At 38.8% G+C, this 26734-nt stretch overlaps 1 protein-coding gene across 2 annotated transcripts; it reads left to right on the forward strand.

Annotated features, from left to right (window-relative positions):
- Positions 1–2969: 2969 nt before the first annotated feature.
- LOC118228151 (aminopeptidase N-like) lies at positions 2970–26034 on the forward strand. Of its 2 annotated transcripts, XM_035419479.1 has the most exons (20): positions 2970–3987; positions 4596–4750; positions 8200–8342; positions 9171–9291; positions 12040–12200; positions 14002–14115; positions 14922–15059; positions 16110–16175; positions 17060–17125; positions 17221–17360; positions 19517–19599; positions 20076–20209; positions 21094–21149; positions 21368–21515; positions 21618–21706; positions 22453–22563; positions 23018–23185; positions 24649–24789; positions 25220–25298; positions 25533–26034. In XM_035419479.1, exons 1-20 carry the CDS (start codon positions 3413–3415, stop codon positions 25704–25706), a joined length of 2862 nt encoding a protein of 953 aa, XP_035275370.1. In that variant the 5' UTR covers positions 2970–3412; the 3' UTR covers positions 25707–26034. The 2 variants fall into 2 exon arrangements, with proteins under 2 accessions (XP_035275370.1, XP_035275371.1); XM_035419480.1 differs by lacking the exons at positions 2970–3987; positions 4596–4750; positions 8200–8342; positions 9171–9291 and adding an exon at positions 10868–10928.
- The last annotated feature ends 700 nt before the right edge of the window (positions 26035–26734 follow it).

The following is a 26734-nucleotide window of genomic DNA, read 5'->3' on the forward strand; positions in this document are numbered from 1 at the left end:
CCTTGTTCTCAGGGTTGTAGTTAACTCTGAAACATCCAGTGTAGTTAACATTGACAAGAATCCATTCATTTTTATTGGACCGATACACTGTTTTTGACACTATTAATAGAAAACATCACTTGCTAGCAAAATATGCTATTGTCTTCATGCAACACACCAGAGACTTTTTTTGGCTGGAGAACCAACAGCGGGGCCAGCCCTACAAACGCAAATGTCTGTGACTGAGTGACTGAGTGATGAAGTTACACCATTGGTTGGCCGAGTTATGAAGTTACACCATTGATCACGTGTGTTAGGTCCAGCCATATACTAGGTTTTAACCTGGTCTTGTTTAAACCTGTTTGTTAACCCATACTATTCCTGAAACCTCTCCTGTCCATTTGGGAAAGCACATATAAGGGCAAGTTCCCTTCTACTGTTCTCACCCATACAGACACAGCACTAATAGCAGGATGAGTAACCCAACAATCCTTATAATCATGCTTCATTTTAATGCTAATTTTAGTCTTCAAAGTAGTCACTCACGTTTCCTTCGAGAATTTAATTTCATGATTTTCTGTCCACATTTGTTATGTTGACTATTAACATGGTCCTAGGTTCATTCAGCATTTGTCCTTAATTTTCAACAGATATATGCCAGTGTAAAATCTTTCTCACAGCTTAAACCATAAAGAGTTCATTTTTGAGCTAGCTAATCTCCCCAAGCTGTGCTTGTAAGGAAAGAGCCACACAGTTGCATTTAATTTTGAATCAAAGCACAAATCTGTACTGAATCCTAACCATTGTTTCATAATTCTGTGACATTGACACTAGCATGCATTCATTTCCTCGCAGTATGTCAGTTTCAGATATAAAGCGAAGACGAAAATGGACACTGAAGTTTTGTTTATTCATCTGTTGCAGCCTTCATCAAAACTAATTTAAACAACAAATAAACTTTTAACTAAAATTGAGATTTTTGTTTTTGGAATTCACCGACCTTCTCAATGGTGCGTAATTCCAAATGTAAGAATATTGCACTCTATGCAAATGAGCCACCACCACTTTCCAATGTTCCTAAATTAATTTAGTTCTTAGTTGGCTCTTGTTGAAGACTTACTTGTGTTCTACAGTATAGGATTACTGGCTGCACTGGCTGACTCTTTTTTGGAAGAGGTGTAGACGAGTCTGGTTATAATTGTCCTTGAAAGGCCTGAAAAGTTGCCATTTCTTCGAATGTGCTGATGCAAATCAATGGCTAGTCAGTTGGTGCATATGTTTTTAAACAAAAAATCTTCTTGTAGATTATCAGTCGATACTCATTTTCGATGTCCCCTGGGGTAAGTACATCTTGTTTTCTTAGGTGAAGATTGAAAATCCACTTAAAGCACTCTCCTAATCTTCCACATAGATCAGATCTTTCTGAAAGCAACAGAAGAGAAATTGTTCTTGAAGGACTGTTTTTAAAAAAAGGTCAACCATAAGCAAGTACTAATACATAAACATTAATTTAATGTAACATACCATATTCCAGATGGGCTCCACTTTGTCAACCATGAGGTATGACTTACAATGTGAGGTATGACTCAACCACAGACCATTCTCATCATTACCTGGGGCCGTGTTCACAAAGCATCATAAGGCTCTTTTGGAGAACTTTTAAAAAATAGTGCCTCCTAAGTTTTTGGTCTAGGAGTCATTTACAACAAATTTTAATGCTAAAACCAGCTCCTAAATCTGTGAAACACTAAGAGGAGGCCTAAGTCACTAAGAACAAATCATGACTGTAACAGCGCTAAAGAAGTGAAAGCTGTTTTGCATCCAGTTTGGTTTTCGTTTTCATTTGCAGTACAATGTAGTGTCACACTTCTAGCTGTCAGACATGGTTATTCTAGCATAATAACTGACTCTGTTTAAATGCATTTTACAAGCCACAATACATACAGCATAAGAGGCTAACAATTAGCCAAATATATACTTTACTAGTCAGTATATTATTTTTGGTTTCATGTTAAATCAGTAACACTTTGCCTACATTATTATTTAAAATCTTTATTTGAATATGGCTACATGATTTGTACCGCCCACAGTATTGCTGTTATGAATTTGGAAACAAAGACCCATCCCCTATCAGCCAACATCTGTGGGCACAGTAAGGATGATGTCATCCATTGCAACAGGGTCAACCCTGCCCTTTCTCTTAGCTTAAGAGTTCTCCCCTTGTCTGCCTCGTCAATATGTGTCTAAATGTGTCTGTATCCACTACATGTTTAAATTTATCTGCATGTTTTTCTTCATGCTCTTTCATTTTCATTGATCGTTTTCTGTTCCTTTGGTTGGGTGTCTAGTGTGACCAAATAATGACATCATGTGTTCTTCTGTAAGTGTTATGTAATATGTAATATATAATTATTTATTTCTCCCACTTTATACTGATTTTTCAATATAGAAATGAAAGGGGGGGGGGGGGGGCAAACAGACAGGCAAAGAAAAATAGACAATCAAATAAGTTATGATGAATAAAAATATAGCTGAAATGTGAAAAAGCAGAAACATACCATCAGCCCAACAAATAGAAGATAAATTTAATTGTGTACATATCTGTTCTGTGGTCGGTCTAACAGAAACCAGGTTGGAAAGCACACTGAGCGTTAATAGTTAAAATTTAATGCCTCTGTGCCATTATCCTTTTACTATTTTGATATTCAAGAAAGATCCCCAAAAACCTAAAAACATCAACCTTTCTAAAAGAAAGACTTTGACTTGCATTTAAGAGCACAACTCTACAGAAATCTGTTACTTAAGAATGGGAAGGGAAGTATCCAAAAGATGAAATCCCACCCTCCAATCCCCCAATAGCTCTGGGCCCAGCCCCCTGCACACACATGTTCCTGATTTCCAAAACACATTGTAATCTAGTCTCTGTGCGGATCCCAGACCTGCAAATGCATTCTGGGATTTGGAAATATTTGGGTGGGCAGTGTAACAAGGACAGCATTCTCTCTGCAAACAGCTGCATGTATCATTATCAGGTATAAAAGAATACATGATCCTAAGGGACAGAAGCAAATACGTCCCTGTGGTTTATGGAGGAAGCATTGTTTTGAGCCCTCTGGATCTGAGTCCTTTGCATTTGGATATTAAAATAAGTGGGATTACTCTTCCCAGAAGAGATTACTACTTTTCCAGAAGTTTCCAGATGTGGGAATACAGTTAGCCTCTGGTGTTGTAGTAAATGTGTGCTTCTTTGTTTTACTCCCCAAACATATTGTTCATACTCGACTTTGTTAACTGCTGGTATCAGGTTGTTAGAGAGGGTGTGTGGTCAAACAGAACCTGACTCATTGTTCCTGGGAGCTATAAAAAGGATTCAGTGGCAGTTAAAAGCCAGCAGAGCACTTTTTTTTCTAAGAACGCTTTACCTTGATCGGACATGTCCAAGAGTGTGTATGTCTCTAAGGCTGCAGCTGTGGCCACTGTGACAGTGGCAGCTTTGGCTCTTGTCACAGTCATTGGATTGGTCATTTTCCATCTCATCCGAAGCCAAGAATGCTCTCATCTATTGTTGCCAACAGTTCTGACCACCACTTTGGCCCCAAATGGACAAGCACCTGATATGAGGCTGCCGGGAAACCTGATTCCAGAGAGCTATGAGATTTATCTGCGGACGCACCTGTACACCACGTTGGACAACCTCAACGAGCAGAACTACAACTTTTCAGGAAACTCTACAGTGAAGTTCAAGTGTGTGACTGCTACCAATACCATCTACATTCACAGCAAAGATCTAAATCTAGTCGTTTTAGGTGTGATTGAGGAAAATAGGAAAAACATGCCAGTTAACCAGGTCCGCCTGTTGGAAGACAACAGGGAATTTGCTGAAATAGAGCTTGCTGACACTTTAAAAGTTGGCAGAATTTACTACCTCATCACTGAATTCATGGGAGAGTGTAAAGGATCTAAAGGAATTTTCCTCAATCATTACAAGGAAAAGGGAAATAATGAAAGGTAAGATTACATTTTTGTTGAAGAATGTGCACTGTTCCTTCCTTATCAAATGTATGAGTTTTTTGTTGAGGTGTAACTGAGTTTAAGGAAATGACAGTGAAAACAATTTATGAGGACTTCACCTGAAAGTACAGTTATTACCATGTTCCCCTAATATCTATTATGACTAGCATAGATCTTCAGGCTCTTGAACATTTCAGTACATTAATGGTAGGTGGCAGGGCAACCTCCATAAAAGCATTTGTCTTATCCTGGGGTTATAATGATTATCATGCGGGACATTGAGGGATGTTCTTGTAAAAACAAAAATCAGCCCCATACCGTGTGATAGAACATTAAGGGCATGATCTACAGAGAATTTGTAAATCATAACACTCACTGTCAAGAATGGATAGAAAACATTGGGGAAAAATCTCCAGTTATTTTTTGTGTGTTTTGTCAAATTGTTGATTTGCTTCCTGTGGTTTTGTTCTTTATAAAATTCTCAAGACAGAATAAAAAATTGACGGTATACACTTTTCAGCTTCGTTAGGAAGGGCGTTTATGTGTATATGTACCACACATGCATGTATTTTTTTGCAATTCCTTAATTTCTTTTTCATATCTAGTTTTACAATAGCATTCATTGCAGCTAGTAAAATGGAGCCCATGGACGCAAGAAGAGTGTTTCCCTGTTTTGATGAGCCAGCCATGAAAGCTGTGTTTAACATCACTATAATCCACAGGAAAGGTTCTGTAGCTTTAAGCAACATGCCACAGAAAGGTAAGAATCTAATCATGTATCATACTTTCTTGTTGCCTATGAACATAATATTTTTTCAGTGTTACAAATAATACAAAACATCCAGTGTCAGCTGTTGCTACATCTCTGTCTCTCACTTTTCTGCTTTTGATACTTGTGTGTGTATATATATATATATATATATATATATATATACACACTCATCGACTACTTCATTAGATGACAGGAGTGGCACCCGGTGTGGTCTTCTGCTGCTGTAGCCCATCTGCTTCTAGGTTTGACGTGGTGTGCGTTCAGAGATGCTCTTCTGCATACCTCAGTTGTAACAAGTGGTTATTTGAGTTACTGTTGCCTTTCTATCAGCTCGAACCAGTCTGGCCATTCTCCTCTGACCTCTGCCATCAACAAGGCATTTTCTCCCAGAGAACTGCCGCTCACTGGATATTTTCTCTTTCTCGGACCATTCTCTGTAAACCCTAGAAATGGTTGTGCGTGAGAATCCCAGTAGATCAGCAGTTTCTGAAATACTCAAACCAGCCGGCCTGGCACCAACAACCATGCCACATTCAAAGTCACTTAAATCACCTTTCTTCCCCATTCTGATGCTTGGTTTGAACTTCAGCAGATCGTCTTGACCATGTCTACATGCCTAAATGCATTTAGTTGCTGACACGTGATTGGCTGATTAGATATTTGCGTTAATGGGTGCAGTTTGCAGTTGAACAGGTGGACCTAATGAAGTGGCCGGTGAGTGTATGTTGTGAGCCCCATAATGTTTGTGACAAGGACATATGTTTTCTTGATTTGGCTCTGTACTTCATAATTTCAGATTTGTAATCAAACAGGTGGTTAAAATGCACATTCTCTGCCTTTATTTATGGGTATTTTTTATACACATTGCCACTTTTTATACTTACTTTAGCTCTCCTATTTCAAGGCACCATAATGTTTGGGACATATTAATGTCATATAAATGAAAGTCATGTTTAGTACTTTCTTGCATGTCATTTTAATGCATTATAAACTGCTTGAAGTCTGTGCCCCATAGACATCACCAGGTATTGAGTATCTTCTCTGGTGATGCTCTGCCAGGCATGTACTGCAGGCATCTTCAGCTCCTGCTTGTTTCCAGGCATGTACAATTGGATTCAGATCAGGTGAATGACATGGCCAGTCAAAATTTATCCAGTTTTTTTGCTTTAGCAGTATATGTTTGGAATCATTGTCTTGCTGTAGGATGAAGCGCCAGCAGATAAGATGCTTCTGTACACTTCAGAATTCATTCTGCTGCTGCTATTAGCAGTAACATCATCAGTGAAGACTACTGAGCCAGTACCTGTGGCAGACATACATGCCCAAACCATGCTTCATGGATCTTGGGCAGTTCCTTTTAGCTTCCACACTTTGCTCTTGCCATCACTCAGATGCAAGTGAATCTTGGTCTCATCTGTCCACAAGATGTTTTTCAGAACTCCGCAGGCTCTTTTTGGCAGTTCTTAGTCAACTTTAACCAGGCTATATTGTTTTTGTCAACAAGTGGTTTGCATCTTGCACGGGCGTCACTAGGGGGGTGCGGGGGGTGCGGACCGCACTGGGTGACACCATCAGAGGGGGGTAACACCTCAGCTGACCTCAGCTATGTTTTCTCCCATTTGAGTGGGAACATTTGCCAATGTTCCCACTCCCAAAAGAATGATAGAAAGTTGGTCTTTCTCATTGATGTGATGGCAGGTGACTGCCAGATAGGCCTCTATATGAATGGGTGCCCACATGTCTGATGTTAGAGATACTGCAGTCACCTTCTGTAACTCAACCCGTAATTCAGCCTTGGCCTTCTCCTCGCTCTCTTGGTACTTGTGTTCAACCATGTTCTTCAAAGCCTGGTGTGTTGGCAGAACATGTGTAGGATCCAGTTTCTCTACAAATCCCTTAAATCCTACGTCTAATTCACTGAAAGGTTGTGCGCCTTTCACGATCATGGTGACCAGTGCCTCATCCAGCTATTGTTTCTTTGATTCTACTACAAAAGAAACAAACGTATTCATTATTTTTTTAAATAATTATTTTTAAACATCATAAATATGTATTACTCTACATCTTTGTTTGTTTCAGTATGGGAATGACCACCCTTAAAATAAAGGACAAATGGATTTCTCTGCAATTAATAATATCCCATCATGATTGCAATAATTTGATGAATGATGACTAAGATTGCAAGCCATAAATGAGCAACTTCAATGATACATCAGTACCAGTACCAGGAGATCACAGGCTCTTAATTTGCAACTGGAGTGAATTTAATGAAACATGTCATTGATTTAATGGCATTCTATTTTGCCACATCCAGATGCAACCACCACTAATATCTGTACGTCTTGTATCTGGCCTATTGACTGGCAGTGAATTCTCATGCTTTGCGTAATACTGCCTCAGCACTGACAACATATTATTGTTGAACGCCAACCACTGAGGGCACAGAAAGCACTGGACCTAAGAAATAAAAATGGCAATTTATGAAGGAACTTAATGCACCTAAAACATTTTAGTGAAAAATATAAATATAATATGCCCTGCGATAGATTGGTGGCCTGTACAGGGTGTGTTCCTGCCTCTCACCCAATGCATGGATAGGCTCCAGCACCCCCAGCGACCCTGCTCAGGATAAGCAGGTATAGAGAATGTACTCAAATAAATGCTCTACTAAACTCAAGTTTAATCATGATTCTCCAGCTTTCCAACCTACAACCGTCGAAGCACTATCGGTTTCAGTTCAATTTATAGGGTAGCCCACCACTTAAAAACCCAGTTCTTAAACCAAACCAATGAGTTGGTTGTGTGACGAAATGAAACTTTGAACATCATTGATCACATGCTTCTTATCATACAGCTCAGTGCTTTGGACTAAACTACTTCACTATTTCTATGCATACTCTGAAGCATTGGTATCAAGTGTAACATCACTAGTGTGGACCTGTCTGTCACCAGTTAATTGTACAATACAGTGTCTTATTTATTGTTTTTGTTTTTTGCATTGCAGATGAGTGTGTAGTGTAGTCTGAATTTATGTTGTATATGTTCTTCACTGGTTTTCTGGGGATTGTCTGCACTTCTTTTGTAAATAAACCTGGGTGAACTGAAATTCTGTCTCTTGCTAATCTTTACTGCTACAACCGCCACTGGACACCATTGCAGGTACAGTAAGTACTGAATCTTGGGTTTCAGGGCCATAATTGCAGTGTACAGTACGCAGGTTCCCTTTTTGATAGACTAATAACATTTTGTATGTTTTTTATTTGTCCAAGTGAGTTAATTGTATACTCAGCTGCATTCATTGATCATTCCGGTCCTGAATAATAAGGAAAACCTGCATGCCATCTTTCTCTCCAGGTCCTGAATTGAAACCACTGATTTAACATGAAATATATGACACTAACTTGTCCTCATATGCCCCAACTTTCTCATACTTTTAGACCAAGTTGAAATGGAAATTGATGGAGAACAATGGTTAGTCTCCGAGTTTGTTCCTACTGTGAAGATGTCAACTTACCTCCTAGCCTTCACAGTGTCCTGCATGAAATCCAAAGAGACCAAAAATGAGAGGACCATGCTAAGGGTATGTTCATCTATCTTCATTCTGACCTCAAGGACTGCTTTCACATCAGATTGCCAGCACCACAACATCTGACTCAACTAATTAACAAATTGTGGTTGAAGACCTTGATAAGTAGAATCAAATGTCTTAGTGCTGGGCGCAAATAAAAACCAGTACCCACATCAGTCTTTTTTGGATAAGATTGTACGTACCTGGTCTAAATAATCCAATAATTTCAGATAAGATTGGACGCCCTTGCTTTAGACTGGTCAGATACTCTCTTAATTCCTTCCTTCAGTCCTTTCTTCTTAACAACAGGAAATTTCCGTGCTACATTATAGCAAAGCACATCCAAAAGGTTTTATTTGGCCATGCCCAATAATACATTTTCAGATTATTTATATAATTGTAATGTTCTGACTGCAAGACATGGGAGCTGGCACATTCAGTAAGAATAGAGAGCTGGTTATCTGGAATCTCTGCTCAGTCCGTTGAGCCATCTCTCAACTCTAAGATAGCTAAATTTCTGTGGATCCATTCCACAAAAATCCATGGATCCATGGATTCAGGCCAACTTCTCCTCTTCATTAGCCCACCATTTTGCATGATCTGACCATTTATTGAAATATCTTGACAGGTTCACAGATCACAACTGAAGAAGGTTCTTGTGTCTGTATATGGAATGTAATTACATAACTTACAACAGCTAACATGACACAAACAGCTTGCATGTACTATAGCAGCAACATACAACTTATATATATATATATGTGCATACACACACACACACACATGCAAAGAGCATCACCTTTCAGTCATAAATGATTTTACTGTGTTTCTTTACTGTAGACATGGGCAAGGCCTGAAGCCATAGCTGCTGGGCATGTGGATTATGCTCACAGTATCACCAGAAACATTCTGGACTTTCTTGAAGAGTATAGTGGCATAGAATATCCTTTGAGAAAACTTGGTAAGCCAAAGATTTTTCATTGTATCGTAATGACTGAACTTGTGTATATATGTTGATTTTGAAATTGTATGATGCAAAAAGCAAAGGTTTCTTGCAGAGTACTAGCTAAAATAAAATCGTAAAAAAATGTATGGCGCATATCTGAAGGGGGATTCCCCCCAAAACAACATATAGCTCATTTAACAGATCAAGGCATAACTGATTCATTCTCTCTAGGCGAAGGGGATGTTCACTGAAGTGACGTCAGATTGTACTCACTGCTGTTCCAACTGTAAACAGTATTAACTTGCAAGGTAGCTAGCATAGTGGACTTATTACTTGATCTTCTGTGCTCTCCATGGCCCGTTTTTGATGAGGATGTCCTTGGATGAGGTGGGGTATCCATAGTACAGATACAGGAGAACATTAGCAGGACAGAGACCATGGTGAAATCACTGATCACCAAAACAATGCCAAACCTAATACTAAACACATTGACGCTAAACAAACATGTATTGGCCTACTATTGTTAATATGAAGAAAAACATGTTTTTCAATTTACACAAATGCCAAGACTCACTGTCTATAAGTCATTAATTGAAACCTAGGCTTGCAATTAAAAATACTGAAATCAAAATTAGGCCAAGTTACTATAAACAATATTGGCTAAGACCACTTTCTCTTCAGATGGCAAAATGAAAAAACACAGGGCCAGGTTACTTGAAATAATTCAGAAAACATTGGGAAGCACTGCTTTAGAATGCAGCTTATTTAATTTGTGTGGGCTAAGATAGCCAATATTGTTTATTGTAACTTGGCCTAATTTTGATATGTCCTAGATTGTGCAAGTTTGAATTAATGACTTATAGCCAGGTGCCCTGTATGTGTGAGTAAGTTGGCATTTTTGTGAGATGAAAGCATGTTATTCTACAAATATAATTTCTTCTTGTATTGTGCTTGTTATGAGCAAGTTATGATAGTAATGCATATAAATGTAGGCTATGAGAGGGACATGCATAAATATAAATGCATGCAAACACACATTCTAGCTGAAAGAAACACATAGGCATGGATTCAGCCATTTTTCCTTTACAGTGAATGACAAATAAATGAAAGTGTTGGAATGGCACAGGTGCAATGGGTAGCACTGTTGCCTCACAGCAAGAATGTCCTGGGTTTAAATCCAACCTGGGCCTTTCTGTGTGGAGTTTGCATGTTCTCCCCGTGTTTGCGTGGGTTTCCTCTGGGCACTGCCGTTTCCTCCCACAGTCCAAGGACATATACATAGGCTCATTGGAGACTCCAAATTGCCCATAGATATGAGTGTGTGAGTGAATGGTTTGTTTGCCCTGTGATAGATTGGTGGCCTGTCCAGGATGTATTACTGCCTCTCACCCAATGCACATTGGGATAGGCTCCAGAACCCTCTGCCCAGGATAAGCGGGTATTGATAATGAATGGATGGATGGAAAACTGACACTACCGCACTAATAAACTGAACTGAACACATAAACCTATATTTTCTTTCTTTAGTGGCTAGCTTGCTAGCAAGTAACGTTATCCTCTCTCCAGCCAAGTAGTAACGCCCAGCCCCTCCGTTTGTATTCAGTAGAAGTGGCAACCTGTGACTGGCATTGTCTAACACCTGCCCATGGACTGTAAGTACTTGCCTGTTGTAGTCTTTAGTAAAGCAAGTACCTGAAAATGCGCAGGAGTTTTTAGCTAGATCTCTGAACTCGCTGCAGATAGAGAGCTGGCTGAGAGTGCATTTTAATCAGGAGGGCAACTACTCTTCTAGTTTGTATTACAATGGAATTCCCCATTAAATGAATATTGATTCCTGTGCAAATTTCTCTCCTTTGTTTGTACAGATGCCTTTTTGTTGTTGCTACCTTTAAGACAAGGGGTGTACAACTACCTTTAAGATAAGGGGTGTAGTCTGGGACAGCAATAGTTTCTGCAGGTTTTTGTGGTTTCCCGTTAGCCAGACTTTGGAAACTAGGCATGTGCAACCTTTAGCCAATCAGTGACCTAAATTAAACACTTAAGCACTGAAACACACCAGAAACCAGCATACAGACACCTGCAAATTACAGGGCCCTAATTGCCATTTCTACAGTTCTGAGATAGTGCGATCTTCGTGTCAGCTCATTGGTTTTATAACTGAAAACTTCCTGAAAAGCGGAATAGCAGCCAGATGTTTTACTTTTTACATTTATTGACAGCACACATGTAAATCATGATTATTACAGAATTAATATACTGTATAATTTGTTTTCAACTTAGAACCCTGTAATTCTTACATCACATTATATCGGCCCTCCAGGAGTTGTGCACCTCTGTTGCAGGTAGTTCACTGGTGCACAAGAAATCATAACTGTTGCTTTTAAAAATGATGCATTGGGCTGCTGGGTGATATATCCTGTGGTTAAAGGTAGTTAAATTCTGGATAAGATGTTCATTGAATAACAAAAATCCATTTCACATTCTAACCAATTACTAGTGCATCCTGCAAATCAGAAGTGAACATGAAGTGAACATTTATATAGAAGAGAGAGTTATTTCAGACCACCATCATTCGTTTAAAAATGGCATACTTTACACCGAAAGGAAATATAATTACGTTCCTGTTCATGAATTTGATAAAGTAACTATAAATCTTTATCTCATGGCATAATGAATGATTTATGATGCATTATTAGAGCATTTTGTATACTATCAATCCCAATGTACAACAGAATTTTAATTTCTTTTTTGCATCCATCATAGATCAGTTAGCCGTGCCTGAAGTATCTGGTGACATTATGGGCATGGAGAACTGGGGTCTGATCATCTACGCCGAGAACACTTTCCTGTATGACGCAGGCCACTCCGCCACACCAGATAAAGAGATGACTGCCATTATTATAGCTCATGAACTGGCCCATCAGGTATTTCCTGTGATCATGCCCTCTTAGTGAATGTTTTATAAGCCTCATGTACCATTACAGAAATCATAAACACGAGGACACCATAAAAAACTACAACAATTCCTTCAAACAGGGAAAATAATCGGTCTTGGAAAAATGTACGTATTAGAAGCATGACCATAGTATATAAGTTTGTAGACATGATAATGGGTCTGTTTCACAAGATGGAGACCTAGACCGGAAATAGGTTTAACTGTCTTCCGGTGCTGGGGACTCCCTGTATCTCAACACATTGGAACCCTGGATTGGGAATAGAAGCACTGTGAAATTATTGTCTCGTTAGCCACATACCAGGTTAGCTAGTTAGGCTACACATGCTAGCCTTTCATCGGCCTACTTACCTTCAAAATTAAAAATAACTTTTTCGAAAAAATTGTCGAGCTTTGACCGCTGTCAGCAATTAGCTATTGTTTGCAGCAATGCATGAATCCCTGTGGTTTGAGCTAGCTAGGTCAAATAGTGGCAAACTAGTAAGCAAAATTACAATTGACAGCATAATGTCATAGCAGCTAGCTTGCTAGCTATTTGTATCTGATATTATTGGTTCACAACTAGATCTTTTTTTTTTTTCAAACAAATTGAATATATAACACTTAACACATTATAATGAACTAACTGATTACTTAAGCAAATTAACAAAACATCAGTAATTTTCCTGTATTTGTCGTCCCATTCCAGAGGGTTTATATCAGGAATTCCCCTGTCAGGGGAATTGTTAAGTGAACGACTGCTCTGTAATCCATGCACAGTTCAGTGACCATATACAATTTATGTACTTTACAGCCATGCTCCTTGTAGACTATTTATCAATAGTAATAATCAGAGTCACCAGTTGAGTCTTAAGTTGACCAGCCAGATCCTAGTGTTGACATACATAAAACAACTCGACTATAATTTCATTATCGAATCGTGTCAAGTAAAATCATGCATGGATTCTTATATATATATATATATATACATTGATGGTACATCTTCATGAATTTAATTTATTATTGGCGCTATTGTATGACATGTATTTAACCTGGAGGCACTGTTCCTATCAGTTATTATTATATGAACTGATTTTTAGTTTTTCATGCTCCATTTTGTGTTATACCAAAGAGGTTATTTAGCTTGCTGGCTTGCAAGCACAAACTGAAATGTGGAATCACTTTCAAGATCAAAAGAGTAAACTGCTTTGTTTTGAGAAGACAGGAAGTCATTTTAGAGTCACTGCTGTGAAATTAGTCAAGCCAAAGCAGAGTTCCCACTGTGCTTCAAAAGCCTTGAAATGTTCTTGTCCTAGAAAGTCAGGTTATGGAAAGAGGTCAAATATAATGTACAAGTATTAACAGGAATTTATTACACTGACAGCTGTAACAATGTCAACTGACCTTGGTCAAAGAGCCAAAATTGGCCAGATCGTTAAAAGAAATCGTGTTTTCACATGCTGTTAACTCTTAACTCACTGGCTTGGTGTCAGATACTATTAAGTTCAGCAATATCATTCTATCCTCTTGACTTCTTACATACAGTCAATGTGACTGCATTGCTTTCATATTTAGACTGGCTGACTAGTGCCTGTGATTAATGTGGTGGCTGTTTCCTCAGTCACACCCACCATGCCTACTGCACAAATATTAAAATCAACACCCTATTGTAACACATGTAGCATGACACACAGACAATACAGTCATACAGCTCAAAACACATCAAATACCCCATGCCTCATCAAATGTATCTAACTAAGCTGGTCTTCCTTTTTCTCTTTCCCTAAATACAGTGGTTTGGAAACCTGGTTACAATGAGATGGTGGAGTGACCTGTGGTTGAAGGAGGGGTTTGCAACATACATGTCATACCTTGCTGTGGACAAAGTGGAGCCCACTTGGAATATTGTGTGTTTCATTCTCTTTCGTGTCCATAAGTAATGTATTGCAAAGCAAGTATTTCCCAACTCTTTATTCTGCACGTTGTTTCTCATAGGTCGGGGGTGGCCAACCGTGGAGACTCAGGCCAAAATTAATCAAGGAAAAACCTTTGCGCTAATGCAGCTCTATTGCGGGCGCACATAGCAACACAAAATCAGTTCACCAATACTGGTTCTCACTATGCAATCAACGACTTAGAACATTCATGGCATGCATACATGTCCAGATTACAAGGTGCCAAGCATTTTTATTTCATTGTATACTCTACTGAACACACACACACAAGAAGACAACTATTTGAATTCACAATGGCGTTTTCATACTGCTTGCTGATGACAAATTGGCCAATGGAAGTCATGCATCATTTAAATAAAACAAATAATTTTCATATTAACTGATGCATTTTATATTTTATATAAAGAAAAAAGTGTGACCTTGTAGAGACTGCTTTTGCATTCGAAAAGCAGTCACAGTTCTTTAGTAAATGTGGCCGTTAGTGTCTACTGATTTTAGATGTTTCTCTTCAATTAAGCTTAATCTATCCATTGCAGCAGCAGATTGCACAGTTAATTATTGATTACTGATTTTATGGATAAGCTAATTACTTGCATAACTAGTGCGTTGTACCAGTATTGCCACTATTGTGTTTAAACTGGCTGTTCATTTTGTGGTTGAAAAGACAAGCAGACCTATCAGTTCTCCAGGACCAAGATGGAGCTTGCTGGTTATAAGCAGTCCTTTCTGAAAAGTTTTTTTACATCTGTTCCTTCCAGAAAGATCTTATTATCGCTCGGGAAATCCAGAAGGCGATGTCTATAGATTCAGAGGACTTCTATCATTTCCTCAGTGACAATGATCTACAAACTCCTGATGACATCCTGAGTCTGTATGACATTATCACCTACAGCAAGGTCCAGTTTTCAATTAATTTCAAACTGCTACATTATTTTCCCCTTTCTTTTCCAATCCTACTGCTTTTTAACATTACCCATAAGAATTGTATTGTTTGTCTGAAAGAGCTGACCAGGCATTTCTGACTCCATATCCTTTCATTGCTTTTATGTTGACATGTATACATATATGTGAGAGGGATCAGCACTAATAGGTTTGTGGTAATGCCTTTTAATTACTGCCTGACAGTATGGCTTTCTGATGTCGTCTCATTGTATATCCTCACTCTAGGGTAGCTGTCTGTCTGTGTCAATGTTTTACTTTGCCTTTGCTGACATTTAGGACTTGGCAGAACATGACAAGACTTCCCTATTTCTCCCCTTTCTCAATGAAACACTGATAAATTCAGCTAGCAGGTTACTTAGTATGTTCAGAGTTAATTCAATACTGACAGTGTTGACTCTAAGAGATAACACACTGGACGTGTAGTGTAAAATTCAAATCAAGAAAATGTCAGGGGTGGCAGTGTAAGGTAATAGTTAGCTTATTCCCAGCTGGGACACAGTTGTTGTTCCCTTCAGCAAGGTGGTTAACCTGCATTACTTCATTCAAATATCCTTCTGTTTAAATAGAGTGTGTGAAAAAGGATAGGCACATCTGCTAAATGCCGAAGTGTATTATTAATGCACTATTGCATGAAATGGCAAGTGCTGACAAAATAACCTTTTGCAAGCCTAGTAAGTAAGAAGCAACCCAACTAGCATCAGTCCTTAAGCTAGATGATAGTTAGCTAGCTTAGACCTTACAATTTACCAAAGGGCAGAAAGCTAATTGATTTCTTTCATCCTACCGCCAAGACAACGTTCAGGGTCTTACTGGTCTGAATTTGGGTGGAGACAGTTAATGACAGAGAGCTTGATTCAGCAAAATCTTAGACAAATATTTGACGTTTATATTTGTCCAACAAAACAGGATTTAAGCTTTGAATTGAGACAAAATTAGTCTATAAGTCCAGACTTTTGTCATACTGTATGTCAAAACAATAAATCCAGTGTTGTGTCTATCTCTAGGGGGCAGCAGTATTGAGAATGCTGGCCAATACTTTGACAGAGAGTGTCTTTAAAGAGGGTGTCCAGGTGAGCAGAATTGATTTTCCTTTTCCATTGAGCCCCATAAACATGGCCCAAAGAGTTGAAGACCTGTACATATCTGTTTATTTTCTATAGCCACAGCTATCAGGGTTCCCACGCTTACCTATACCACAATTTCAATGACATCTAAAATACTTTCAAGGTCCCATTCTTCCAAATTCACAAAAACTGCCAGCATTAATGGAACTAAATTAGTCTTGCCTCTAGAAGAGCTCTTTTTAACCATGATCCCATACGAAACCTTCTTGAGTAGAATGAGGATTCTGATCCAGGATCAGCTTTTAAGGTTATAATTCATTGAAAATGGACATAAAGTTCTTCAGGATGGCTGCAACATCTGTCAACAAAACATTTAGGCACTCTAAAGCAGGGGCACTCAAGGTCAGTAGTACTTCTATTTTTCTCTTCTGCCTGATAGTCCATAGTAAAGTCGTTCATTGGCCAGAGATAATACTGACCTGATGTGGCAGGCTTAAACCTGTCCCTGATTAGAGGGGAGGAATGAAAACCAGCAGTACTGCGGGCCCTGAGAGCCAGATCTGAGTATCCCTGCTTCCATGGGAGCCTTGTGCTATTACATGAAATTAATTGCAATGTTATTCATTTCTGTAGTCTTATCAAGGGCAACAAAAATGGCATCATAATCTTGTAGCCTTACAAGGCTACATGTAAACTGCCGTATTTAAAAGTAATGTATAATTTTATATTTACAATCCGAAGTCCTGTGACAACAGTTTACTCTCACCACTGACTGATTAACCAATACAATCAGAAAGTCAGCTTTTCACCCATGTTTAACTAGTTTGTGATATTCAACCAGTCGGGTCCATTGAGTTTGCATTCATGGAATATAAAATCTATCTCCCCAGTCATTTCTAAAGGCTTATCAGTACAATAGCGCTGAAACACAAGACCTTTGGAGTCACTTACAGAGGGTAAGTTCAAAACGCAATATTGCAACATCTACATGTTTAGCCAAACACACATGCAGAAAAATTTAAGAAAAAATTAATTCCTGTTTTATTTCAAGGTAGTGGACAAGAACAGTCTTGACATACCTGTTGCAGAAGTCATGGACACCTGGACAGAGCAATCAGGCTACCCTCTGATAACCATCAACACCGAATCTGGAGAAGTGTCACAGGAACATTTCAACATGGATAGAGGACAGTCAGTCTTGACCAAGAGACCATTTTTAACATCACACTAGGATAGATTAAACTAAGAGGACAGGGGCTTGAAAAGAGAAGAAAAGTGTTGTCCAAACACAGTAAAATGTCCTGTGTTAATTCAACTCTGACAGAGTACATACGATCCATTTAGGACCATGTCCTCTGTAAGAATTCATTTAACATTGAACATTTTTACTGTGTGAGACTGTCCATGTCTTTTTTTATCTCCTGGTGAAAGTTCCAATCCTGGCTGTTCCCCTAGTTTTGGCATCTGCCATTGGATGAGAATGACGTGGATTTTTGTCTAGTGTTAGTTCAACTTGACAGAGTGAGCTCCATAATGTTTGGGACGAAGACATATTTCTTCCTGATTTGGCTCGGTACTCCACAATTTAAGATTTGTAATCAAACAATTCACATGCAGTTAAAGTGCAGATTCTCAATATTTGTTTAAGTGTACATGCCAGAAGGTTGGCAAATACACAAAAATGTCTTTGTCCCAAACATTATGGAGCTCACCGTATGAGTCCATTTGGGACGATATGGTCACTGTAATCCCAGATACGCTCACTTTACTAGAAAATTGCATGGGAACCCGTTGCCTAAAACCATTTGAGCTTTTATGGTGAAACATAACTGGTTAAGTAGTATGCACTATGAGTCTGAATTGAATAGAGGGGACAGATCAATACCCTAAACATTTAAGTTCAATACACTGAACATGCAAATTCAATACGCGAAACATTAGTAAACACTACTCAAAAATCGTTAAGTTCACATTCATAATTTCCTACACACTGTTAAAATTAGAACAACTTGCTGGCAGCTATCAGGCAGCCTCAGGAACATATCACTACACTGCTCCCCGCCTTCCACAGAGTCTGCCCTCATGCTCACATCCCACTCACTGGCTGCCACCCCCCCCTGTCCATCTGGGCCCCTCATCCACTTCTGACACCAGTGTCACGGCAGGGATCTGGTGAGGCTCAAACCTGGGTCTCCGAAGGGAGAGGCAGCTGCACTAACCACTGCGCTAAATACAAATTCAGCAGAGCATTTAGGCTTCCAGTCAGGTGGACCAAAATGCTACAATATTCTTTTCAAAAATGAAAACTCCTACAAAAATTGTTGATTAATTTCACCTTCAACTGGCTGTGGTCAGCAAAAAAACAAATAAATAAATAAATCAGGTAACAAGCTGATTGGTCCTTTTTTGCACTAAAGGAACATCGGTATATTTTGGATTACAGTTAAAGATGATTGCTGTAATATTTCATCAGTCATACAAAAACATTAACACAAAATCTATGGCAATGTGCTGTATACAGCACCAACAGCAGTGTATTGCTTATTATACAGTAATGTTGCTATGAAAACAAATTCTTAACAGGACATGGTTGCACCTGGTTACACCAGTCTAACGTTAGCTACCTTCTTGAGAGCACAGTTTCCCAGTGTAAAAATTTTTAGGTTTCTAGCCCTGCAGAAACTTATTATATCAAGTAATCTCTGCCTAACATGATTATTATACTGAATATTTCACCTGAATATTGCAAAACACTTAATTTGGTTTAGTAATGGGAATGAGTTCCTCTAAAACAGAAAAGAATAAGTAATGGCTACTTAATTACCATTATTACCCAATGCCCCAGTGCAGTGACGGGGACACTGTGCTGTAGGAGATGCCATCTTTCGGATGAGACGTTAAACTGAGGTCCTGATTCACTGTGGTCATTAAAGATCCCATGACAGTATTCGTAAAGAGTAGGGGGTTCCCCGGTGTCCTGGCTGAAATCCCAGATCTGGCTCTCACTAAAACTTGCCACCTAATCATCCCCTGATTTAATTGGCCGAAAAAAAAATGTTCTCCCCTCCAGTGGAGCTGCTCAGTGGCCAACAATAGAGGATTGTGGTTGTACTGGGCAGCTCCCAGGTGTGAATGTGTATGAGTGTGAAGCAGGGCGTTGCTGCAAAAGAGCGCCCGTGCTCAGCAAACCTACCCTGGGTAAATAAAGGTTAAATAAAAAAAATTTAATTGTTTAATTAAAGACAAATTCCACGCTTACAGTGTACTCTATAAGAGTTGATTTAACGCTGAAAATTTTGCTGTGTACTCTCTCATTTCTTATGTCTATGTCTGTTTGTTCTCTATAGGCAGATTTGGCAGATACCAATAAAAGTGATGAAATCAGGCTCAGGAGAGATTGAATCTCATTTGCTGACTGTGGATGGACCAGGTAAGAACCGATCTCATTCAGGAACACTGGAACAACAAATGGTGGTGATTTTTCTGAATTGGAGTGCTTCATTAATGTTACACGTGAGTACACATGAATGAGCATGTGGGACAATACATGTTTTAGTGAAATATTTTATTGTTTAAAACAAATCTAATGCTGTTTGACAAGGGCTTTGTTATATGCATTAAAAACCTCCATACCCACCTTCCATTCAGTTTTCTGCCTGTAACTGAATTTATGTTTGAAATTGATAATACAAGGATGTTTGAATGCCAGTCATGATGCCTGCAGAAATATGATATCAAATGTGAAATTAATAAATAATGTTGATAAGCCTTGTAATGAAATTGTAGTGATGTTAAAGGGGATGTATCTGTGGGGTGAATGACTACATGGGAAAGCTCTATTACTTGGAACATGTCAGACCTAGAGAAGGCTGAATTTATCTGACAGGTGCCCTTTTTGCTCACTAGTGTCGAAGCCAGTGTATCAGTGTGAGGAAAATGAGTGGATTATTGCCAATGTTAACTGCACTGGATATTACAGAGTTAACTACGACCCTGAGAACTGGGAAAAACTTCTTCAACAGCTGGAAACAGATCACCGGGTAAATCCTGCACACATTCATCTTGATTTCAATTTGCTTCGAGGCTTTCAGGTAGCAACAATAAATATTCCACTACAGGATCGTTTTTGAAAAGCTGTATTTACATACATAAGTTAAGACGTTTCTCACATAATCACAGCGAAAGCAACATAGCCGTGTTGTAATAAGACTGGTTGTTGTCACTTTTTCTGATGATAAGAAAGACGCCCCCCCCCCCCTCCCCCCTGTAACACAATTAAGGTAAAGCATAATTTATATCACATAAACCTGAGTTTGTCTAGTCTTTTTAAAAAATGTGAACTTACAACACAATAATATGGGTATAATTACTTAGAATGTTAGGTACCACAGTCATTGCAAAAATCATTTTCATATTTTTTTGTAAATAATGTAGCAATCAACATAAAATTAGGTATCTTAAACTGTTATTTGGATATGATTAGACAGCGATAAATACAGCAGACCTGACCTAAGAGCAGCTTCTAATATGGACTACCTTACATCAGTGATCATTGGTGCAACTAAGAATAATAAGATTAAACATAATAAGATTAAACATGAAATCCAGTGTTGCTGAAATAGGTGCAGACAGAATTGGGGTTGAACCCCAGTGCTGAAGTATAATTTAAATGGATGTTTAAGGATACCAGTGCATTGTAGTGGTTAAGGACTTATGTTTGCAACTCAGAGATAGCAGTTTCTAGTCCCAGGTGTTGATACGTAATGTACAACAACAGCTTCAAGTAGCAAGGTGCGTATTTACACTGAATTGCATTAGTAAAATGTCCTGTTCTATCAATGGATCGTATTAGGGAAACATGAAGAACAGGCTTAGGGTCCTGCATTTTTCACACATTCACCATTTTATGCGTTTCATATTTCAGAAAATACCCACCCTCAGCAGAGCTCAGCTAATTGATGATGCATTTAATCTTGCAAGGTCAGCTCAATGGTCTCTTCTCTTCTCTGGATAGTGTCTTCACATTATGAGTTGATAGTGATTTTGTAGTGATTTAACATGTTCTCAAGAAACTTTAAAAATGCAAATATTGTTAGATTCATTCTTAAGATTTACAGCCAAATTAATCAGAGGTCTAAGAATGGCAAATATTAATTGTAAACCTTAACATATTTATTGTTATCTCTTTTCTTATCAAGATTTGAATATGTCAATATCACCCTGGCTTTAAACACCACCAAGTATCTGTTGAATGACACAGAGTTTATGACGTGGGAATCTGCCAGAGAAAACCTGTTTCATTTAATCCTCATGTTTGACCGTTCTGAGATCTGTGGTGCCATGAAGGTCAGTCAATCAACTAAAGCATCAACTCGCCATCACACCACTTCAATATGAAATACATGTGACTACTGTATAACATAATAAATACAGATAATGTGTTTCCAGGCATATTTAAGGAAGCTAGTAGGTCCACTTTATGACCATTTTGAAAACTTCACAATGAATGCATCCATCCCAGACAGTCACACTGCCCAGTAAGTGTTATGTTTATCTTTTTGAAAAATTAAGGTTAACATAGCAAATGACTTATTTTGGGGGACTTAGAGAGCTCACTTTTTATAAATCACACATTTATGACCTACAGTTAAATATTTACTGAAGCAGGATAAAGCATTTAGAAGTTACAGTTGAATATTTGCTGAAACAGTATCATGCATTTATACAGCTGGATTATTGCTAACGTGGTTTGGTTTTTGGGCCTTGAACTAGGCTCGTATAGCTTTTAGAATCAAATTGACAAGTTACAAGTAGGGGCTGTATTTTCTGGCTAGCGCATGGCATGTGGTGTGCCTGTGCACTGGCGAAGTGGCATTTTTCTCACACGGACGCACTGACGCACTGGAGCTTGTTTGTAAATTAAGGGGACTCGACATACACCGAATTGGGAGGAGACTCGTGGTTGGGGGTGTGTTATTGAAGATTTTAGTATCAGAGTGGTCAGTGATTCACAGCTGTGTAAAACAGGTCTATGGTGCAAATTATAATCAGAAATTATCCCCAGTCTCTTGTAAGATTTTTAAAAAGTTAATGCTGCTGTCTTCTAATGTTTCATATTGCTATTGAAGATGAACAACTTTTCTGTGGTTATCATCCCTTGAAAATGTGACATTATTCACTTCTTGAATAAGTCCAAGTCTTAAAACACTATGTGAGATGGTATGGTCTAATTATATGAGAGAATCCTATCACAATTCAGTGTGTTTTTCTTCTGAATCCACAGGCTTAACCAGATTAATGCAGTCACACTTGCTTGTGCCATTGAACTTCCTAAGTGCAAAAAGATGGCAACTGATCTATTCAACCGGTTGAGGAAGGACCCAACCACAAATCTGTGAGCAAACAATTGTTTTGTTTGACAGTTGGTGAAAATGTTTTAAATACTCAGGCTGGCTGGCAGTGAACAGCTATATCCAGTGTTCTGATCCTGCTCTAAGTTCTCAATATGTTTACTTACCTGTGTGTGTGTCTGTATCTGTGTCTGTGCATGTGTGTGCATGTGTGTGTGTCTGTGATTATTGATCACTCGATTTATTCTATTTATTGGTAATGTTACAATATTAAAACCAAGTATCAGAGGGGTAGCATGAAGAGTTCATAGCCAACAGCTGATTTTCCACATCTTTCTTCATATAAACTATGGAGAAAGAAGAGTATGTGTGACAAAACGCATGCATAGACACATAGAGAAAGTGTATCAATAATCAATATCAAGATCTCAGATAAAGCATTAAAAGGTGGAAGCATTTTAAAGTTGTATTTGTCAGTGAATGTGATGCATATTGCAGGATACACCCCAACCTGAGGCTCATGGTGTACTGCAGTGCCATAGCTTCAGGGGGGGAACTGGAGTGGGACTTTGCCTGGGAGATGATGAAAACCTCCCCCAGTGATCAAGAAAGAAAAAGGCTGGCGGAAGCCCTGGCTTGCACCAAGCATGTCTGGATCCTCAACAGGTCAGAATGGAGACATCTCAAAACACTTAATTACATCATGACTCTTTCATAATCTCTTTGGTAATGCTGTTTTGTTGTAAATTAATATATACAGTGCTATAGACATGGGCCGTCCAGGGTGGCACATCTAGCTATAGCACTATTCCTTGGTACACACTCTCAGAAGGGGATCCAAAAGGTTCCTCTGTATTTCCACAGAGGAACACTATCTGGTTCAGTCGTTCTTTGCGGTGTTATGACCTGGTGTAGGGCCAGACCTTAACAGGATGAATGATAAGGGAAATGAGTGGGGAATGGGTAAGGGAAATCTGCCTTTCCAAATCTAACTGAAAGCTGGCTAGTCTTCAAAGGGCACTGGGCACGGGGCAGCTTTGAACGCTGAGCTTTGGACAATTACTTACTTGGTGTATGACAACTCCACACAGAGTACCTTAAAAAAATAATAAAGGAAAAATAACAGAGGAAAAGTTGTGTCCCGATGGAAGGATTTGTAGTCCAACTGGGAACACACTAACTAACCGGAGCACTATAGGATGAGCATAGGGCAAAATGAGAGTCGAGGTCAAGAACGAGCGAATGGTCGAACACGAAATCCAATCAGCAATCATTACCCACTGCACACCAAGCACAAGTTCAAAGAGCGAGTCTCCACTGGTAGCTGACAAATGGTGGCTTTTTCAGAGCCAAGTAACCAGAGACGGAAATAGCCAATCAGATGACGAACTGAAGAGAAGAAACACACACACGCAACAGAGACAAATGTAAACTCAACTTACGACAGGGGTCGTAACAGTCGGTACCAAAATGGTTTCACTCTTTTTAGACCAACCATAGAGGGTTCCATAAAAAGGTTCCTCTATGGGGATTTACCAAAAAACAATTTTTTCATAGAGTGCAGTGGTGTACCCCAAATTGTGAACTGAATCCTGACTTTAGCTGTGGTGGCAGTTCTCGGGGATGGCACATGATTGGCTCTGGGGCCTATAGAGCGTGGGTTTCAGTTGGAAGCCTGGTCCTGCCTCAACACAGGAGTAGTAGCAGCTCCTCAAGTGCCTTTAATCCGCCTACACCAGCTGCACCTTCCTCTAGTGGTAACCAACCCTGTTTCTGGAGATCTGCCATCCTGTAGGTTTTCATCTCAACCCTAATTTGGCACACCCAATTCTGCTAATTAGCAGCTCAATGGGATCTCTAGCTCTTGAATGTGGTCTGGCTTTGTTTGGGTTGGAGTGAAAACCTACAGGTAGATCTCCAGGAACAGGGTTGGTTACCACTGCCCTAGTACAGTGACTGTGCAGCTAAGCTGGGGAAACACAGAGACAAAAATGCAGCCTGCGCTTGTGAGAATCCTCTACAGTCGACAAAGGATATTACAGCTGTAGTACAGCCTATAAATATGATGAACATTGGGGAAGGAAAGTAAAAATAGAACCAAAACGTTGATATCCCATTCTTTGTGACAGGTACCTGGAATATACTCTGAACCAAAATATAATCAAGCCAGAGGACTTCATTTTCACTGTTGACGTTATCGCCAACAACGTGGTGGGGCAGTCCCTTGTTTGGGACTTTGTCGTATCCCAGTGGCCCAACATCATCAAAAGGTGAGCTTCTGCTGTTTTTGTAGACGGAGTGGCTTACAGAGTCCACACATTATGGGGTTCGGTTTCGGTTCTAGAGCATTTCTTATGAGGTCCACACTGAAGATCATAGCTGATCAGTGCATCTGTTAACCAGCCAATCCTCCTGTTCTGTCTGTGCTGGGCTGTGCTGTATGTTTTGTATTGTTTTGTATTATACTGTATTTGCTATGGTATTATGTTGTTGATTGTGTGTTTTTATACTCTTAGCACAGTCATCATTGTTAATGAGAATTTGTTCTCAGCTGACCTTATCTGTTAAAATATATTTAAAATGAAATAGGCAAGGAGTGGCATATTTTTGGATTTCAAAAAAAATTGGAATTCCTTTATAAATGGGTCTTGCTTTTTACACCCAGATGCTGTTTAACATGAATGGGATGGCTTTTTTCAGGTTTGGGAACAAGTTTTCACTTTATCCCTTAATTCATGGAATAACACAGAGAGTTCCTTCGAGATACGAAGAACAAAAGGTAAAATTCATTGTAACATAACCCAGTTCATTACATGCATCAGCTCTATGATGTCTGTAAATTCTCTAGTTCTCTGTTGCATTCTTCCCCACCTTTACTTAGTTCTGTGTTTGTTATTGACCTTATTTTGGAAGGGAGCATGTTCTCTGTGACAATGAGAATGAGTTTTCAGATGGTGAGGTCACAGTTAATTCCTTAACCACATTCCATTTTGATTCCTTTGCCTCAATGCAGTTAAGGAAGCTAGAAGAAATCTACAACGAAATGTCCCTTTACCACTCTGGTGACAATATTTTTGAGACCGTCATAAAGAAGAGCCTGATTAACATCCAGTGGGTGGAGAAACACAAGCAAACTGTTTTCCAGTGGTTTCAAGGGGAGATTTTGCAAGGAAACAACGAAGTCTGACACTAAATCCTAGTTTCATTCTAAGCAAGACTGATTCATAAAACTTCTGGATAAACTTTTCCTTTTTCATTTTTTGTATGCTTACTGCTCAGTGTTAGCAGCTGTGTGTAGGAGTAGCTAGTGTACATGTTGTCCTGGCTCCACTAAGCTCATATTTTATAAGTTTATCAACATTATTTGTATGTTGTGTGCAGCCAACACTAACATACCACATTGACTCTTTTTTATTTTTGTGATCATGGGATAAGCTGGAAGGTAGGAATTTTTGGAATGACAGTACTGTATACCTGTTCCCTTTTTGATGCATATGATCAAAGTTTTTATCAAATATGATGTGTTTCATTGTTACTTTCACACTTTAAAATTCCTACAAAAGGAAGTCTTAAAAAGTATTTAACATTTGTAAATACTGTATTAATATTCAATTATATTAAACGTCCACTGAAATTAGTCTCAATATAAGGAGGTTAATGTTTATAATAGGCTTTACTGCATTCCTGAAAAAAATACATTAAAAAAATATTCATTAAATACCCATAAACTTCAAGGTCCTAAATTGAGCTGTACATTTTCATACTCAATATGTCAGATTTCCTTGGAAATAGAAGTGATCCTTTCAGTAACCATAGAAGAAATATTGTCCTAAAAGAGAAATAGGTGTGGGTTTATCAAATCAAGCCACATCAAATTCTCTCATGTTGCACACAGTACACCTGTGGTTGTGGTTGCTGATTGTATTGCACCAATTTATCCTTGGAAACCGGCACCAATCAGATCGATTGACTGGGGATGTCAGTTCCACTGGTATGGAATGTAATGGAAATCCTATGCTTTTCAGAAAAAAGGCAGTGAATGCATTGATATCAAATGATCAATTGAACTTGGGTGCAACAGTACACTTTGAGGTTGACCATTAAACAAAGGAACCAATGAGGGCAGGACTTTCACAGTTTTATCATGAATGTTTTGTTTGTAGTTTTGTTTTGTTTTACCTGAAAATTAACAAAGAATGGGAACATCCATTCATC

Source organism: Anguilla anguilla, chromosome 5, assembly GCF_013347855.1.
Source record: "Anguilla anguilla isolate fAngAng1 chromosome 5, fAngAng1.pri, whole genome shotgun sequence".
Classification (NCBI taxonomy): Eukaryota; Metazoa; Chordata; class Actinopteri; order Anguilliformes; family Anguillidae; genus Anguilla; species Anguilla anguilla.